Genomic DNA, 17,985 nt, shown 5'->3' with positions numbered 1-17,985 from the left:
CCTTTATGGACCGGAGTCACTACCTTCCGCCTGTGAGCCGTTTCCACCAATCCGTCCGCCCTGACCTTGCCTTGCGCTTATTGTAATTTCTTTGTTGTGTAGGCGCCGGTGAGCATAACGGGTTACTTGAAGCTGCATGATCCGGAGAAGGTGGCGTTGACGACGCTGGAATAGATGAGGACGGTTGGTCCGGTCTACGGGGGACGAATTGGTCCGGCATTGGTGAAGTCGACTCGTCCGATACGAACCAGGCTGGGTGATCAAACGGCTGACTTTGCACTTTGAGCGCCTGACGAATTTGGCGCTCCACTTCAGGGTCGGTATCTCGCTTCCAGTATCCCGCTCGGTTAAGCCGCAGTAAAACGTCACCAGGCGAAATGAATTCTTCCCAGTTCTTCCGCCCCGCGGGGAGAATGTTGGGATCCGCACCCAGGTCAAGAAGTAGATCCATGACGGCAAGCATGCCCTTCTTCGCAGCATAATAGAGCGCAGTCCTCCTCCCAGAGTTCATGCCATTGATGTCGTGACCCAATTTGAACAGAAGTTTGATCATGGGGACGTTGCCTATGGTAACAGCTTGACGAAGGCTTGTGACGGCCCGGCAACAGCGCGACTTGCTGAACGCTAAACTGCCGGTGGCATTCTGGGAATGGCTTGTCGGTTCACGATCCAGCCATTCTTCCGCAGAGAGGCCGCTGTCGTCGAACATGGTCTGAGGCTCTGCAATGACAGATCTGTTGAGCAGGATACGGACAGTGGCAAGATCTCGACTGTGGATGGCCAAATGAAGAACGGACCAGCCGTGATTGTCCTGCTGAGAGGCAGTGGATCGTATACGTTCATCTTCTAAGAGGCACTGGACGACATGAGAGTGTCCCATGAAGGCGGCGTGATGTAGCGCAGTCCAGCCGTGGCACGTTGACTTGAGGGGGTCGGCTCGCTGTAGGAGCAAGCTCACAATGGAAACATGCCCTCCATTTGCAGCGCAGTGCAGTGGTGACGTACCGTAAGAGCTGACCACATTGGGGTCGGCCCCGGCATTCAGCAACAAACGCACAATTTCTAGATGGCCCTCCTCTGCTGCCCAATGTATCGCGGACCAACCGTCGCGATCACGATAGTTCGGATCCTGACCATATTCGAGAATCAATCGAGCAGTGGGAAGGTTGCCAGAAGCTGCCGCTTCTTTCAAAGGCAGAGTTTGCTGCATATTTCGGGTATCAGATATGCTGGCACCGTGTTTAACAAGCATTTCAGCAGTCGGAGACCATCCCAGACTGGCAGCCCAAGCGAGCGCAGATTTTCCATCCGCGCTGAATGAACTGGCATCAGTGTACATGAACAACAATCCTGTAGTGGCGCCTTCTTGCCCGGCAACCACAGCCCAGAGAAAGGGGGAGAATCCAGAGTTGTCAATGATATGTAAATCCGCGCCGTGCTTGACCAAGACTTCCATGCACTCGATGAAGCCCCTCTCCGCAGCGTAATGCAAGGGGCTTTGGCCATACTCGTCCCTAAAATTTACACTTGCGCCGCTCTGAATCAAGGACTGAACCAAGCCCAGATCGCCGGCCTGCACCGCGTGGTGAAGCTTCATCAACCCCAAGTCGTCTTTATCCTCTAGGCCGAGTACTGTAATCCGTGCACTGATGTCCACTTCGCGGTGTTCCAAGTTGCCATTGGCAGCCTCATCGTCATCGTCTTGGAAATCCAGGTCCTCGCCGTCCAGTACGCTGTACATGGATGCACGTGGAAATCCAAAAGCCCCGGCCAGCCCATCATCTTCTAACGGTTGGTCGCTACCGACGTTCTCCGCGTTCTCGTCAATATCGCCGGGAAACTTTTGCAGTGTAAGCAGGGCAATTTCCTTCATATGACTGGAGACGTGTGACTGGAGAGCTTCACTCGAGAAGACAGCGCTGGATTCGACCTTTCCCGAAGGCTGAAAATTGTCGCCAAATGGACATTCCAGCACCTTATCGAGGACTGTCCTCCGTGCGGCGTTGCTAAGAATCCCGGCATGCGCTTCAGGCACGCCGTGTTCCTTGATGGAATGCGCCTGGTACTGGATCTCTTGGTCAAAGACGACTGGATCGTGTGAAGGAGCCCTACATTCCCATGTATGCCCGTGAGCAGTCTGCATGTGGCTGTACCAGGCTTTCGACGTTTCAAATGTGAGCGGACCGGTCCCGTGCCCGTGGTGACCTCCTTCTAGGCACTGTGAAAAGATACAAATAAAAGGCTCCAGGTCTCCGATGACATGATTTCTGGTGCATGTTAGCTATGTGTTCCCCTGAAGCGACAGAAATGATCTGCTTACTGCCATAGCAATGATCCTGCAGTGTTCCTGAACTCAACAATGACGCCGCAGTATGGACACTGCTGCGTCGGCGGTATGGGAGGGAACGACAACTTGTTATTCACGAGAACAGATTTAGCCCGGGGAACCTCAGTTGCAGATTTAGCGTAGAAGGCCGCAGCGGCGGTTTGTTGAGCAGTAGTCGCATTCGTTGCTGGCGCTGGCGAAAGGGCCGGAATTTTGTTGGTCCTCGAAGGCTTTGGTAGCGCGCTCGGTACAAACCGCACAGCTGGCGCACTCCCCTTGTTTTGGGGGAGTTGAACAACGGCCGGAATCGTTTCCGGGCTCTGAACACTCAGATTAATTCGCCTTCGATGGGAGCGTTGATAATATAGCCGTCGAAGTCGCAGCGCGTTGGCTTCAATCAATGCTGAGCGGAGCGCCTCCGGCGCCTCCGGGAATCGAAATTCAATATAGCATTTGGTATAGAGACGCAACTCATCTATGGCCTTGTTTGCCTCTTCGTCGTCCCTGTATCTTTCGATCTTGCGAGCTCGGTTGGCTTTAGCGGACTTTCTAACGGCGTTGGATAGACGGAAGAGCCGCGTCAATGTTCCGCCGATTGTCTCGGTGATCTTCAACAAGTTTAATTCTGCTAGATCAATATCGCTTTCTGAATCGCTTGTGTCGCCGTCAGCTCTCCTCGTGACTCCCGAATTGCCATGTGCTGAAATGCGTTGCCTCTTCCTGCTCGTAATCTGTGGTGCTTGGTCGTCGATTGGCTTCACTGTTGTCGAGACTCCCATTAGCCTTGGTCTTCAATCTATCCGAATGTGGTACGTAAAGCACTCACAAGATAGCAAGGTGTCGTGAATAATATCTAGGAGTTGGTGTATAATATCCGCGGCTATGGGACTGAATCGGAGTCTGTAGTCCAGTGAGACATTGGGCGGCCCGTAAACATCCATGTTTGATGCCCATAGAGAAAAGCGCGCCAGCTGATCGTCTATTACTGTAGGATCCGGGACGATTTTCGCCATGACCATGTACTTGTGGAAAAGAGACCGACATTGTGTCGCATGCTCTGCGATGGTTGGGCTAAGATCACGTTGGAGGAAAACATCTTCTATGAACTCCTCTCCCGCGCGTTCGAGACTTTCCATGGTCAGAGGGCGCAGTGCGTGTGGACGCAAGTCCTTCTGAGTGAGGCAAAGATCCAGGAGGCCCGATCCTGGTCTTTGTATAGAAAGGACGACCAAAAAGCCGTGGGTAAGCAAATCGCGACCGAGGCTATGGAATTATCGAACAAATTCAAAGTATCAGGTAATGTGGAAGCAGCATGTGTCTTGGGTGCCGTCGAGTTATGGAGTTCATGCGCCACCTCAGCCTCTTCTCACAATGAGTTACGACTAGGTCGAAATATGGAGCGCTAATTTACCGCTATCGACTCATTGGTTCTACATGGGCCTGCATTCATTGGATTATTGTGTGTAATTAGGGAATCGGCATGTGTCGGATACATTTCAACATTTCCTCATGCTAAGAATCTTTCTCGAATCAATCAACCATATTCATTCAAATCGGTCCCGCTTAATCTAACATGTATTGGTGTTGCATGCATACTAGGCTATACAGTATCAGCTTATCGCAATATATTGTAAGCAGCGGTACAGTTACGAAGTGCGCTGACCGCTCGCAACCAACGGCTCGGCTGTTGTATTCTGGCCAGATCAACATGCACTACTTGATTGGCCTGCGAGCCTGCGAGCTTGGCCGGTCTAGCAGTGTGACGGAATAAATGAGAAGAAAGGGGATTTCGACCCAGGGGCACTTGAGTGATTTTTAGACGCCGGGCAGTGCCTGTTGAAACCGAGCCTCTCTCAACACACTCTTCTTCAGCTCCTTCGATCTTTTCACTCGGTCCCAACGAGAGCCCAATAGCTGAACCTGAACCATAAAGCATGTCCTTGACCAAGACATATTTTCTGTGTCCGACGTCCGATTTTATATCTCCACCACCAACAGGCCCGCTATGTCTTGGGTCTATAATTCGCTCCACATCGGCTCCGCAATACCCTCTGAACAGAGCAAGCGTTGTTGCCGTAGCTGATCCATTCCCACCTATCGTGGAGACCGACTGGAAAAAGACAGTCTCAACCGAGACAGGGCTTGGTTTGGGTGTCTATGCACAGTTCTTGCAGATGGCTACCGGTGGAATGCCCCTTGGATCCGAGGTGAGTGTTGAGCATTCGAACAAAACGGCAAATACGTTCGCGTTCGACACGGTGACAACACTGGCGTTCGAGCCGACGCAGGAATACGTGGAAGAGGCTGTCAAGGCACCGGCCGTGCAGACATGGCGGAGAGAGCCCCGGCAGAAGTTTGCACTTGTCAGCGAGCTCTTCGTTGTCACGGGTATAAAGCTTGTCAAAGGCGCCAAAATCAAATACTCGACTTCACAGAGCATGATCGTCAAGGGAAACCTCGGCATCGATGTGACCGCGCTAGGCATAACCTTTGGACCTAAAGGCCACTGGACTAGCACGAATGATGATGCGATGGAGTCCAATTGCGAGTCAGAATTTGTATTTGCATTCCGTGTGAAGAGGCTCAAATTTGGGCGGAGACTGAAGCTTGAAGAGTACAATAAGGGCGCCTTTATGACCGTTGGCGGGAAGAAAGATGACGACGAATGTGTTTTGGTTGAGGACGTGGATGGAGCTGATATTAGGACAGCTGAGACTGTTTCCGATGTGACCGAAAGCGGCAACGTCTATTGCGTTCCCGCTAGATCATGCTAAACGAGTCTTGGACGACAACCGAGATAGACATCAGTGAGCCTTGTGTGATTGAAAATTGAGTAAACTATTCCTAGGCTACTAGTACTTGTACATGTTCCTTTTGATATCCTTGATTTTCCCGTAAACATTCTCCCTTGTCAAACCGCTATCGAAGAGCACATGAGGCGTGATATAGTCGTAGCCCGCCCCTCGCTTCTGTTTGACCATACTCTTGAAGACCGCATCCATGGAATTGTCCCTTTTTAGCCACGGGCCCAGCCTCTCGCTTTCTACAGCGATGCGCTGATCCTCTTGCCGGACAAAAGATAGAACCGACGCGGCCAGGCCGGCCGCGATCGGTGTTGCGACCGATGTTCCTGACATAACATTGACAGTTTGATCGTGTCCGTTCATGCCAGCCGGCCAGTGAGAGGAGACATACTCCCCAAGTAGACTGAAGTTGACGTCCGTTTTGCTTGCTGTAGGGTTGAAATTGGAGGGATTACCATTTCCATCGGTTGAATGTATACAAAAGACGCTGGGATATTGAGCTGGAAAAGCTCTACCAAGATTTGCTCCATCATTCGATGCTGCCGCGAACAACAACGTTCGCTTGTTCAACGCATTAGATATAGCCGTGCTCATGAGCTCGTGATATTCACGAATTCCGAATGACATTGATATAATGTCCACTTTCCATTGATTAACTGCATAATCAATGGCCTACACAGGTCATTAGCTCAGTCCAAAAAGTCTGCTATCGTAAAGAGATAGTCTTGCCTTTGCAATGTCATCGTAGGTGTTGGGATCTAGAGTCTCTCGTCGCGCAATCCTGGCTACATAGATCTCAGCGCCTGGCGCAACTTTGAGAAGAAGGCCAAGAGCATGAGTGCCGTGCCCGATCTCGTCTCGAATGTCGTGGGGTTCTGTTCCATGTACAAAACTTCGTGCTTCCTTGATTCGTGGGTTGGCGCTTTGTTGGTCCTCGACCAGGAATGGGTTTTCTGGATCGAGTCCCGAGTCCAAAATCGCTATTCGTACCGGTTCGGCAAGGTCAAAATCAGGGTTAACATAGGGATAGATCGAGGACAGCAGATTGTCCATCCATTTTTCCGAGAGTGAATTTCTGGCAATTCTTTAGCACGACGAAATCTTATATCCAATGGGATAAACCTCACTCTTGTTCAGCACCCGTCTGGTGGCATGCATCAAAAAAGTAAAAGCTCTTTTTTGAAGGCTCCGGGGGGTATTTGTGGGTTCGCGATTCAGAAGAAGGTTGTGCCGATATCCGTAGCATGATATCTGAGTGAAGGGATGCGTAGCTCACGAGCGAGGCGTCAGACATTGAGCGATGCTGACTTTCTCTGGCTGTATTGTTTGTATTAGAGGAATCGACCTTGCCTGTATGGAGGCGGACAACTTCTCGACCGATTGAGCCCCAGCAGGATGAATTCTGTCGAGAATCGAATGAACCCAAGTTTTCTAACCGAATACCCCATGCCTTGAATATCACGGCCTCAAGTCGTTTGACGACGTTTTGGTAGAAAAGCCGCTGAACGTTGACATCCTCGAAGTCAGCGTGCTGTCCAAGGGGATAGTACTCCCCAGTAAGGCATGCTTTCGTAGCGAGATAGTAATCCACGCCAGCGTCGTCTTCCAGAGTTTGAAGCTTATCGAGGCAGGTATAAAAGTCATCATTGACGTTCCTGGCGACATGCGGGTCCTGTCCCATCTGCTCTACAGGTGTACAATAGTGAAGCTCGCATAAGAGTATGCCTAGCGCTAGCACACTGGCATTTGGATGAACCATGTGTTTCATGGCCCCAGAGCTGTCTCTGGTGTCTGTACCACGGGCTGAGATGATTGGAACGTGTTCTAAAGCCAGGAAAGGTTTCGTGATGTTGGGGAGTTCCCCATCCTGCCGTGGCTCAAAGAACTGAATCTTTGAGTGATTGAAGGAAAATTGCAGCCACGGTGTCTCCAAAAAAGGAAGAAGTGCTGAAGCCAGTGTAACAGCCAAAATTCGCTTCCCCTTGAGCGGCAGTACCGACTCACCACGAAGTAATTCTTGCTGGCGATTGAAAAATGCCGACAAGGAGACTGTCTGAGACACCCGGTCACTACCAAATGTCTTTGGCTGCGGGCGAAGCTTCTGAAATAATCCATCCTCGAGAGTAAAATGCAAGCAATTTCGTTGACCAAGGGACTCTGTGATGCTTTGGCATATGTGAGCAAAGTCGGGTGGGCTGCTAAGTATAGGCTCAGAGAAGCGCCTCAATGAGCTGTTGTGTAGATCTCTGCACCCAGTGTTAGCGAATAGAAGTCATCACACAAAGCTTGAAGAGCTTACTTGACCGTGATTTTAGCTTCTTGCAATGCAGTTGCAGGCATGGAGCGCACGCCGAAGAATACTTCGAAACTCGCCTCAGCCTCAAGATCCTTTTTGTTTTGTGGTGGCGACAGTCTCACGCTCAACCCTGAGCATTTCTGGCAAATGCAAACCCAGTGTTTTCGCAACGCATTGTCCAAGGACACCAAATGTCTCCTCATCAAAACGGCGAAGTCGGCATCGGGGTCTTCGAGATTGGACTCATGATTTAGGTCTTCACGAGGCAGAACTCGGCGCTTCTTTCCCTCCTGTTCCAAATGAAAAAGTTCCTGAATAGCATCGTCGCATTCTCGTCTCCGTTTAGTAACACGAATGACAGTGCCTGAGTCGGCATGCGGATCGCGATTCGGATTCTCGATCATGCGGCGAAGCTTCGGATAGCGCTCGTTTCCGGGGGTTTGGAAGTTCTGCTTCGTGAACTGTCGTTAGTAGGCAGGATGTGAGAGGCCAACAGACCGAAAAGATGGAGTTTGCTATATATCAAGAATACCTACGAAATCTATCTCTTGATCAGAGTCGTCTTGAACAAGGTTTTCAAATGCGCGCAGAGTCCTTGCAACGCTCTCTGGGTCAGCCTCGCCAATATCGTCGCGCTGCAGAAATGCATCCGTCCGTAACCAGGCCTCGCGCTTCCGTGATCTCAGTGACGCCGGTTTTGCCGACTTTTGCGGTTGTTTTCGAGCGAATAATCCAAGCACGGATTGCAACAGGCTTTGAGAATGAGTTTCGCCGTCCATGGTCGCGCATTCAAATTGATTGATTTGAAGGTTTCACACAGATTCTTTGGCCGGAAGAACATTTGTCGATCAGCAGAAACGAGCTGTGTATTGATAAGCTCAGGCTGTGTCGGATCAGGCTATGCTAAATTCAGACCCAGAACCTCAAGACGACTTGGCGTGCTTGATCTACGATCCTGTTAGGATTCTCCCTTCTTCTTGGGGTTAAGCGCCTCGAAGTAGTGGCTGCGAGAAAGAGATATTGCAACAGCTTTTATATGTAGACCAGGATTTTTGAGACTTTGATTGGATGCATTCTAAAGGGCATCAAGAAATCAAGGTATGGCTGGGCTTACGTACTGTAAGTCACCAAGTTTCGCGACATATGCTGCTCACGCACTAGCATTACATCCAGCACATCCCGTAACGTACTGTGTATGAAGGAGTCGCTACGATGATTTGAATGAAGGCCTGTTGTAACTGATAGTATTACTTGCGGTAATTTTAACCAGATTGGGTGGCATAAGCTAACGATAATGAGGGTGTTGCGAAAAACTTGGTAAGATATAGTAAGTCGCTTACACACAAGCCAAAGGAGAACGCTGATCCAGAGCCTATCTATCCCATCGCATAGGCGCTGCTGTACGCCTTGTTTGATTGGTAGCTTGACGCACCCATAAGAATGCGCGTAATATTCTAGAAACTCAGCATCGTCCCAAAAATGCACAGGACTGCAGAGGTCACTCGAAGTAATGATGTGCCACTTGTATGGGAATTGGCGCAGCTAATGTGGGTGGGCTGATACTGTTCCTGATGGGGTTCAATTCGGTGTGCGGAGTTGATTTCGAGGAGTGCGTAGTTGGGGGGGGGGGGGCACATTTTTTTTCCTCTTCTTGCTGTGCGTTCCTTTCCTTTGGGCTTGACTGATCTTATCCCAGCCAATGGCAAAATTGCCGCACTCCAACTGGCGCGAGACACTAAGCGCTGCCTATGCAGGGGCGACTTTTAGTACAATGACTTCTGCTGTCCCGCAAAAGTACCCCTTGTATGGAACGGATATTATCGTGTAGATCGGCCATTTGCGTGTATTTTGAGCTATTATGTCTTTAGCCTTAAGCAAATTAGAGAAATTGACCTTTCTTTCTAACTTGGCAACGGCACACTGGCATACTGCTGTATCTAGCTACCGGGATCTGCATATATATATTGCCTCAGTGGGAACGGTAGTTGAGAAACAGACAGCGTTCCTGTTGGGCAACTAGCGTATCATGAGTGGATCCATAATTTATCACACTTACCACCAGTCGGCTGTATATTAGGACCTCGAGAGTTAACGTATTTTACGGATAGGCCCCACGGGCGGATATGCCGCACGGGCGAGTGGGCCGCCCCCAAAACACTAGCAGGCGCACCGTACAAGTACGTGCTCGGCTAATCACCGGTAGAAGGGTATGGAGAACGGCCCGAGCACGGACGAGTACCCGTAACGGTACAGGGGATATATATATTCCCCACTTTTATCGCAAGGACCAATTACAAAACTCAATGCTGACCATCCTAGCTCAAACAACCCGATTTAGTTGGTTTCTGCAGATCCCGTCGCACACACGCAAGCCGTAGGAGCTGTAAAAGGTAATGAAAAGGTGCGGTCAGCAATGAATAGATTAGCAAGACTTGTTCTAAGGTTGGAGTGGTGCAATCACGTGCCAGGATCGTGTACAGCAGCAGGGTCAAGAACTCTATTCAAAAGCCTGATATGGGTCCAGGCTGTTGTTAAAAATGATCTTTAGATATTTCTAGGCTACTGGATACCCTGATCACTTCTTGATTCCAGTTGCGTCCTGCTGGATCCCTCTTTCAGGACGATCGTGGCGTTGAATGTGTCGTGCCGGGTTGCTGCATGTGGGGGCGAAAAAGGCTGGCGCTTAGCAAGAACAACTGAATAAAAAGGCAGTAGTGCAAGAAACAAAACAAGCGAGACACCTTTTTCTTCATCTTGCATTTTCACTTCCTTTCAAATTCCGGTCTCCCCACATTGCATCATTATCAGGCACGACGGTAGATGGCATCCGCTCCCCGTTTTCGAGTTCCGCCCCCGCAGCCGCCAGAAACGTACACAGGGCGGGCAATGGAACCTATCAGCGACAACGCATCCAAGTCCGGCAAGGCAGGAAGCCCAGCTCTTCTATCGTTCGATGAAATGCCGGAATGGTTCCAACGTGAATCTAACCAGTGGATTCTCCGTGGCTATCGGCCTATCTCAGGCTCGGCTCACGCTTCGTTCTGCAGTTGGTCGTATATCCATAACGAGTCAGTTAACATCTATTCGCACCTCATCCCGGCCATTTTATTTCTGCTTGGCGAGTGGTATATCCAGCAGTACTTTGCCAGCAGATACCCTGGGTTTACTGGCGCCGATTTTATTACTTTCTCTATCTTCATGTTGGCGGCCGTCACGTGCCTGTCGTTGTCGGCGACGTACCACACCTTGATGAACCACTCCCAACATATGGAACATTTCTGCCTGCGACTAGACATGCTGGGTATAGTGATTTTCATACTGGGCGACCTGATATTGGGAATATACATGGTTTTCTGGTGTGAACCTTTGCCGCGTAATATCTACTGGTCTATGGTTAGTTAATCCCTGTGTGCACAATTTTGTTTTTCCTTATCTTGGCCTTGATACTTGTGTCTAATAATTCTTTCCTTGATTGTTAGATTGGAGTTTTTGGGACGTTGACCATCTTCATGACAATGCATCCCAAGTTCCAGGGTCCAAAGTATCGCCTCTTCCGAGCATTGATGTTCGTGGCGACTGGCTTGTCCGGTGTTGCCCCTTTGATCCATGGACTCTATGTGTTCGGCATATCGCAGATGATGAGAAAAGCTCTTCCTTATACTCTGGCAAAAGCAGGCTTCCTTCTATCTGGGACTTCGTTTTATGCAGTAAGTCTCCCAATTTTGCACATTATAGAGAAATTGACCCTAACACATGTGGTTCTGAAGACCAGATTTCCTGAAAGTAAATATCCTGGCAAATTCGACCTATTCGGCTCCCATTCGATCTTCCACATTCTGGTGGTATGCGCCGCTGTGATCCAGTTGATGGGGTATCTGGATGCCTTCGACTATGCACAGGCAAATACTACTTGCTCGTCTCCTCGGAATCTGTTCTCATAGTGTAAGTTTCTTCAAGTATTGTCAAGATCAGGTATTCTGAAAGGTTTCACGCATAAAAGATAACCTACTATCTTTTACGTCGGTTCTATTCTATACCTAGGTTACTATACTCTTCTAGTATAACTAAATATTATATTATTTAACGGATAGACTCCGTCACGCTCATAATTCAGGAAGGTTTCGCCCTCGTGTCATGATTCATAGATCCTTCTCTTACTCATCATGATATTATCCCTCACATCACAATGTTTCATCATATCTAATTTGCTCATATTTACACTTATTTATTTATGAATAGAAAAGAAGCATTATCACAATGCTTTTCCTCTGTATAAGAATTAGTGTAACGGATAAACTCCGTCACATCCATGGATTAAACATGATTCCCTCTCGTTTCATTGTGCTTTTTCATGACCTTCTCCTACTTATTTCTCACGTCACGGTGTTATATTATATTCAATTCGCTTTATGATTATCCTTATCTGTTTATATATAAGAGGCATTATATTCCTTAACGCTTTCCTTCTTTTCAAAAATTAGTCTTTAACTGAGAATACTAATGTAGAATGCATTGTACTTGGTATCGAGGACTTCTTCCAAGTTCTTCACGTTGCCTTGCGGGGGTGGAGGACAGCCCATAGTTTGACGCAGGCTTGACCAAGCCGACAGACAACCCTCTTGAGGTCAGAGGTAGCAATCTCCTGGACCTCCTGGTATTCGAGTGAGAAAAAGAACCAGATTATTCGTTTGGTAAGGGTCAGCCTGGGGCAGCCATCAACACAATCTTCTGAAACAGTAACTGGGTTTGCATAACTAATGCTAGCTATCACGAAACACCGATCAATAAAGACTGTACTCTTTCCCAACCAATCGCAGAGCTTTGTACGTATTTTCTGGATTTTTCTTGGCTGTACAGCTCGTTAAAGTTCTGTCAAAACTTTACACGGGCATTGCACTTCCTCCCTGCGACTAATGACATCCATACATTCCCTCCGAGTTCACTATCCCCTAATGCTCCACATTAAGATTTTCATACCTTGTACTTATGATATCGTCGACATCTGCTCTTGTGAGCGGAATAGGCGCTTCACCAAAGCCATCGCGCAGGTCAATACCCAACATATCAAAAATGTCGGCGCAAGATTTGTATGCTTCGTCACAATTTCCATCATTTTTTTCCTGTAGAACCCGCGGTCTGCGAATTATCCACGGGATGTTAATAAATTTTTTTAAAGCTGCATCGCTAGCCCGGCTATAGAAGGCGCTGGCTGGCCGACGCGAAACCTATTTTCGGATGAGTAGACAACGTATGTGTGCTCAAGAATTCCCAAACTCTCAATTTTCTGGAAGATCCCGTCAACAATCTCATAGACAGCCTGCAGTTCTCGGAGAAAGTTGCGATGAAAGCCGTCATTGTAGTCGACTTCGGTCTGATTCTGCTGCGGAAGTTGTGCAACCCAGCTTATACCACTTGACTTGAAAGAACCACTGTCCGTTCAAATTTCACGAGCTTCTCATCTCGGGGCTGACCTATAACATCAGGGTTGAAGTTTGTAGCCCGAGGAACAACAATGTTCGAAAACAGGGACTTGTGACCCTCAGCGGGAATTGGGTCCCCGGAGGTATACGGCACATTCGACCCAGAAATATTGACATCAACCGTTCGCATGTGGTGCAACTGGTGCCAGAGCCACGAAAAAAGGAGCATCTGAGCTAGCTCCCTTTTCGATGTACGCATATGTCTTCTCCGCAAGAAGATCAGCGCTATATTGTCTAGTGGCGCTTTTCGGCGAGCTTCGGTCGCGTTGCCAGGCGCTTTCGAGGCGGTTTCACGTATACAGATCTAGAAGAAAGTCAGAAAATGTCCATCCTGCGGCCAAAGGGTTGTAGTAGTTGGAAGTGTGGTGGAAATTCATCAGCTTGCCTGTGCTTTAGGTGTTGTATCCGAATTGTTGGAGTCAGACGGGAAGATAGTTTTGATTCAGGGATTGCTCATGAACTGCCAGTATCCTACTGTAATTTATGAGCACTTCGAGTCTCGAAATAGCTGAGAATGACATATCATAAGGTGGTTCAACATCAGTAACATTTGTGCTGTGCTCACTCAAGACGGGCGCACAGCGGACTGCTTGTTGCGAGTAGATGAAAACAAACATAGAGTATAGCTCATGACTGACACAGTGCAGTAATGCTTTGATAGTAAGTTCCCTGGTCAATCAGATGTTTCTGAACATTTGGCATGTAAGACAACGAGTCCATGTACAGATCTTGGTCGTCTGTTAAAACAACAACAATATTGGGCCTTCTAGCGCTAACAGTCCGAGATGATGTCGTTGTCAATAGCGCCTGCAAACTTCCAAATAAGGTCATCATAGTTGCGACTCATATTTTATGCAGAGAATAGCAGTTGATAATGAATATGGGCTCGATGGACATTGATCAAGCGACTGGACCAAGGGCAATATACATGAACGATAGTCAAATGAACTGAGAACGAATAAAATTTTCGAATCTTGATCGAGAAATCCAGAAACGCTGCATAGACGCATCATTCTCCACGGCTTTATCGATTTGATGGCGGAAATAATGCTATGCCCAGACTTGTCAGCCAAAGTTTCGTGACGCGCTTTCGGACAATACCGTACATCGACTGTAGCCTAAGCTCAGGAGGAGTAAGGGGAAGGAAACTTGGTTTGATTCCCTGACGGGGTCGGGCGCCTCTAGGCGCCCAACAGCTATCTAAAGGGAGGAGACCGGCCTGACCATTAGCTGACCTGGCATCAACCGGTGGTTGGCCCGTAACCTCGACCTTGCGAGCCAATGTCTTTGCGCACACCTTCAGATGACAATTGTGAGGAAATGAAACAAAAATCATGCAAATGCTTCAAAGGTGGAAATAACCAAATGCGATTGGATTGATCATTGTTAATTACAGATTTCGGTGCTGCGGCGTCGTGGATTCAGATTGATCTGTAATATTAAATAGCCACCGCGAAAAACGGGTCGATCTCCATTATCGTCTCGCAAGCCACCTTAGCGTCGAATTGAGAGACAGGGAAGCTACAACGACAATCTGCAGGATCTTAGACCCACAGAGCCTGAATTGCTTTCAATTAACTTACGAAGCGGTTTTTCAATGTAAACTTTTGGTTTCCGCCAACTACGCGATTCTTCAGCACCATCGCCAGCGTAGAAGCCTGCTTCACATCGACATGGATAGACAGGAAGTCCAACTGACGAGCTATCCAAGGTTTCTGTGACGAATTCAGCCCATTCATGATACCCGCTGTATACAGAGGCCATGCGACGTTACAGGCTGACGTTCGCGAGTAGTGGCCGTTCAGAAAGCCCTCCTTAGGGTACTGCAGCTCGTCAGAACCCCGCACAGAATACACCAGATTATATGGCATTAATGCACAAATGTCTATAGCACAATAACAGATCTGCGCGTGCGCTGCTTTGACCCTAAATGTCAATTGACGAGGCTGAGCGATGTGGACTCGCCGAAAATAGCGGGTGTGATCAAATAATTCGCCCATAGACGCAGATCGTTGGCGAGGATGCGTACGGCGCGGTGATACGCCCAGACATTTGCTGCTCAGTATGCCGTGAATAAAAGAGCCGTGGATGACCCAGGATCAACCGCGTCTGGATGAAGCTGAACGGTCTCGGGCGCGTGATCTGCAGGTATACTTTGTGGCCAAGGAAACACGTCCTCCTCGACTCTATCAATGTTTTCTATCACTAGAATATTGTTGCTCTTAATTTCTCGGAGAAGGAAGTGAGCCTCGGGAAACTCGCATATTGTAAGTGGAAACTCGTCATTGAACAAGTGAAAGTCATTTCGGTAGGAGATGTACATCTAAAATAGGTTTAGGTGAAGACCTAGGGAAGATATTCGACGGCCAAGCATACTGCATGCGTTATGAAAGCCCCGTACAGTCTCTTCGTGGTGACATCTTTGAAGTCTTCGAAGGATTGAGCTTTCATCAAAACGATTGTCCCACAGATATGCGGATTCAGCGAAGGTAGCTGTTGCTGAGATAGCTGCTGCTGAGGGTTGACCAAGTCCTGGGTGCTTGATTAATAGTCATGTTTGAAAGTGGGTCTCCGCCCATATACCCTTCCTATGAGTGATCCTCTGAACTCGTACATGCGCAGTATTAACGTGATGAGAATAACCTTGTTTTGCCGCTCGGTAGTGAACTATGAATTGGGTAACCTAGTCTTGTGAGAAAGACTGTCAGTGAGCCCTCACGGCTTGTCGTTAGGCGGGAAGCTGTGCTAAACGGAAACCCCACGATTCTGCCCTGCAAAACCACGCACATTCGTGGTGTTTCTGCCGTCACCTCGACTTACACCATATCGGATGAGTGCTATGAGACACCGTCCTACATTAATTTTTAGCGCCCTTTGTCCTTATGCGTTCCCCATACGTGGTTCTATAGCACTCATATCCCTCCCAATTATAGTTGATGAGCTTGTGTATTACCATGTAATACGTAATGTCGGAGGCATTGTCAAAGACTGATCAATGAGTGATCGACTCTTCAACCATTCAAACATCCGTTGAATTAGCCCTTTCCTCTTCCTTTTGATTCTTGGCCAGCTTTTGTCTTCGAATCTCTTTGTGTATAAAGATGAGGGCGAGAACAGTGCCAAATGCTGTCAACCCGACAGAAAACCAGAGACTATCCCGTTAACCATGAAACAAGTCTGCCTCGGTGTCTACCATTGCTGATCTGAAGTTCAATGGTACCAGCGAAACCAAGACCCAGCGATATACTGTAGACCATAATCGTCATGATCACACTGGATCCCGTACCATGGCGTTGCCGAGACACTGAATTCGAGAACATTATCGTGGCAGCAGGCAACGATAAATCCATTGCAAAGTTGGCGATAATGGTGGCGAAAAAGAAGTAGGTCCAGTACGGGTCGCAAGGCCATGAGAAGAGAAGTGAGGAAGTAGTAAAGCTTTGCAAACAACATAATGGACGAGGCGGGAACCTTGTTGATAATTTTGTCAACGACCGATGCTGTTGACATGCCATTTACGAGGATAGGAGACAGCCATGCAACCAGTCAAATGGGAGTTTGGCCGCCGATATTGAGACATATACGGATGACGAAGAAAAGTTAGACACATCATTAGTTTGAAATAATTTCGGGGCCAAAATCCGTACTTTCCCAGATGCCAAATGTGGACCAGCCCGCTGCTGTACAACCAAAGACGAAGGCAATGTCGGAAGTGAGAACGGCGACAGCAAGGATTGCATAGCAAGCTAGGCGAAGTTTTATATAAAAGAACGCCGCTAGGAACAAGAGACTGAGGATGATGCAAACATAGACGTACGGTTTGTCCCACGTAGTGACCAGGCTCTGATTCCAGGCGAAGCTGAACAGAACCAGAGCTGTCACACCGGTCACACCTCCCAGGAGATCAAGGCGTCCCAGAATTTCGCGGATTGTTCGTTCCTGCTTTTTGCTTACCTTCGACTGGCATATTTGGAATTGCAACTATAGCTAAGATGAAGAGAAAGGCGGCCCCCAAATCCTGGTTTCAGTAGATCCAAGGTCACCAAGCCATGGTGAACGGAGGCCCAAACATGGGACCTGCCATTGCACTGACTGGGGCTGATGCTACAAACAATGCGAACCCCATGTTTCGAGGGCCTTGTGGGAAGCATTTGCCAATGATGGCGAGTGCATTAGGCACAGTGAAGGCGGGACCAAGGCCCTGCAAGACACAAGCAAGGATCTAGACAGGGTAGCTGCAGTAGACAGAGATTTCTATCATCATGCTGGTGAAAGCAAGCCAGCCCATACCGATAATGAAGATTGAATTGCTGCCAAACGCACCACCCAAATGTCCTCCGATCAAGACGAATGTGCCTAGAGTCAAGCCGTAGCGAGAGATTGTCCACGAGAGTTTACCAGGTTCGGTGACACCAAAACACTCTCCGATCATTTCAAGCGTCGTGAGGCTGTTGCATAGGCCCAACTAATTGGTGAACATGGATGAACACCGCCATGATGAAGATGATCAGCCGAATTAAGTGGCATCTATCACAAATATAGATGTATTCATCTTTCGCAGTCTGCGCAGAGCATATACCTGTATCTGTACGAGTGAGTAAATACGTCCAAACGGCCTCCAGCATTTCAAGAGGATGTTTGAGGGCTACTTCCCATTACCGTACCTCGATGATGGAAGTTTAGGATCATGCGATGTAGTTTGCTGTTCTTCTAGACATGCGGTGGTCGTTTTGAATAGGATTGAATTTTACACTGTCGTGATGAGCGAAGAGGTTTGCGGAGAAATCAAGTGAATTAAATTTATGGAAGATGAAGAGAGGTAATTGAAACGGAGGGCACCGCTAAACCCGTCTGTCTAAACGCGCAATGCGGTTTCTTTTGATGCTGTCCGGAGGTCGATTTGTCAAAATTCATTTCCGGAATATTAACACCGTCTACGGAATACAGTACGGAGTATGACAGAAGTCTCCGTTGTCCCGCCCCCCGACTTTCTTGCATAAACCTTCCATAACCACTAAACATCGGATTTCTCCGTCACTTTTTGGGATATGGATCTATTTCATTCATGCAATGAAAATC

At 48.3% G+C, this 17,985-nt stretch overlaps 6 protein-coding genes across 6 annotated transcripts; 2 read left to right on the top strand and 4 right to left on the bottom strand.

Moving 5' to 3' along the window:
• Nucleotides 1-19: 19 nt before the first annotated feature.
• Nucleotides 20-3,462, bottom strand: N7511_001466 (ankyrin repeat domain-containing protein; the record flags this gene model as incomplete). Its single annotated transcript, XM_057123891.1, has 3 exons — nt 20-2,267; nt 2,321-3,086; nt 3,153-3,462. The coding sequence occupies 3 exons, from the start codon at nt 3,460-3,462 to the stop codon at nt 20-22; spliced, it is 3,324 nt and encodes a 1,107-aa protein (XP_056989624.1).
• A 798-nt stretch (nt 3,463-4,260) lies between these two features.
• Nucleotides 4,261-5,100, top strand: N7511_001465 (uncharacterized protein; the record flags this gene model as incomplete). The annotated part of the gene is made up of 1 exon (XM_057123890.1): nt 4,261-5,100. One exon carries the CDS (start codon nt 4,261-4,263, stop codon nt 5,098-5,100), a length of 840 nt encoding a protein of 279 aa, XP_056989623.1.
• A 78-nt stretch (nt 5,101-5,178) lies between these two features.
• N7511_001464 (uncharacterized protein) lies at nt 5,179-8,205 on the bottom strand (the record flags this gene model as incomplete). Its single annotated transcript, XM_057123889.1, has 6 exons — nt 5,179-5,802; nt 5,920-6,205; nt 6,258-6,816; nt 6,871-7,376; nt 7,430-7,887; nt 7,963-8,205. 6 exons carry the CDS (start codon nt 8,203-8,205, stop codon nt 5,179-5,181), a joined length of 2,676 nt encoding a protein of 891 aa, XP_056989622.1.
• Nucleotides 8,206-10,246: 2,041 nt separating this feature from the next.
• N7511_001463 (hemolysin III family protein) lies at nt 10,247-11,367 on the top strand (the record flags this gene model as incomplete). Its single annotated transcript, XM_057123888.1, has 2 exons — nt 10,247-10,819; nt 10,906-11,367. 2 exons carry the CDS (start codon nt 10,247-10,249, stop codon nt 11,365-11,367), a joined length of 1,035 nt encoding a protein of 344 aa, XP_056989621.1.
• A 605-nt stretch (nt 11,368-11,972) lies between these two features.
• On the bottom strand, nt 11,973-12,346 carry N7511_001462 (uncharacterized protein; the record flags this gene model as incomplete). The annotated part of the gene is made up of 2 exons (XM_057123887.1): nt 11,973-12,275; nt 12,311-12,346. 2 exons carry the CDS (start codon nt 12,344-12,346, stop codon nt 11,973-11,975), a joined length of 339 nt encoding a protein of 112 aa, XP_056989620.1.
• Nucleotides 12,347-12,375: 29 nt separating this feature from the next.
• On the bottom strand, nt 12,376-13,523 carry N7511_001461 (uncharacterized protein; the record flags this gene model as incomplete). Its single annotated transcript, XM_057123886.1, is given in 4 exon segments — nt 12,376-12,651; nt 12,672-12,842; nt 12,854-13,210; nt 13,332-13,523. 4 exon segments carry the CDS (start codon nt 13,521-13,523, stop codon nt 12,376-12,378), a joined length of 996 nt encoding a protein of 331 aa, XP_056989619.1.
• Between the last annotated feature and the right edge of the window lie 4,462 nt (nt 13,524-17,985).

The sequence above is a fragment of the Penicillium nucicola genome (assembly GCF_028828085.1).
Source record: "Penicillium nucicola strain IBT 29836 chromosome Unknown utg000001l, whole genome shotgun sequence".
NCBI lineage: Eukaryota > Fungi > Ascomycota > Eurotiomycetes > Eurotiales > Aspergillaceae > Penicillium > Penicillium nucicola.
Note: the sequence above shows the minus strand (reverse complement) of the source record. Positions and strands in the feature narration are given on the sequence as shown.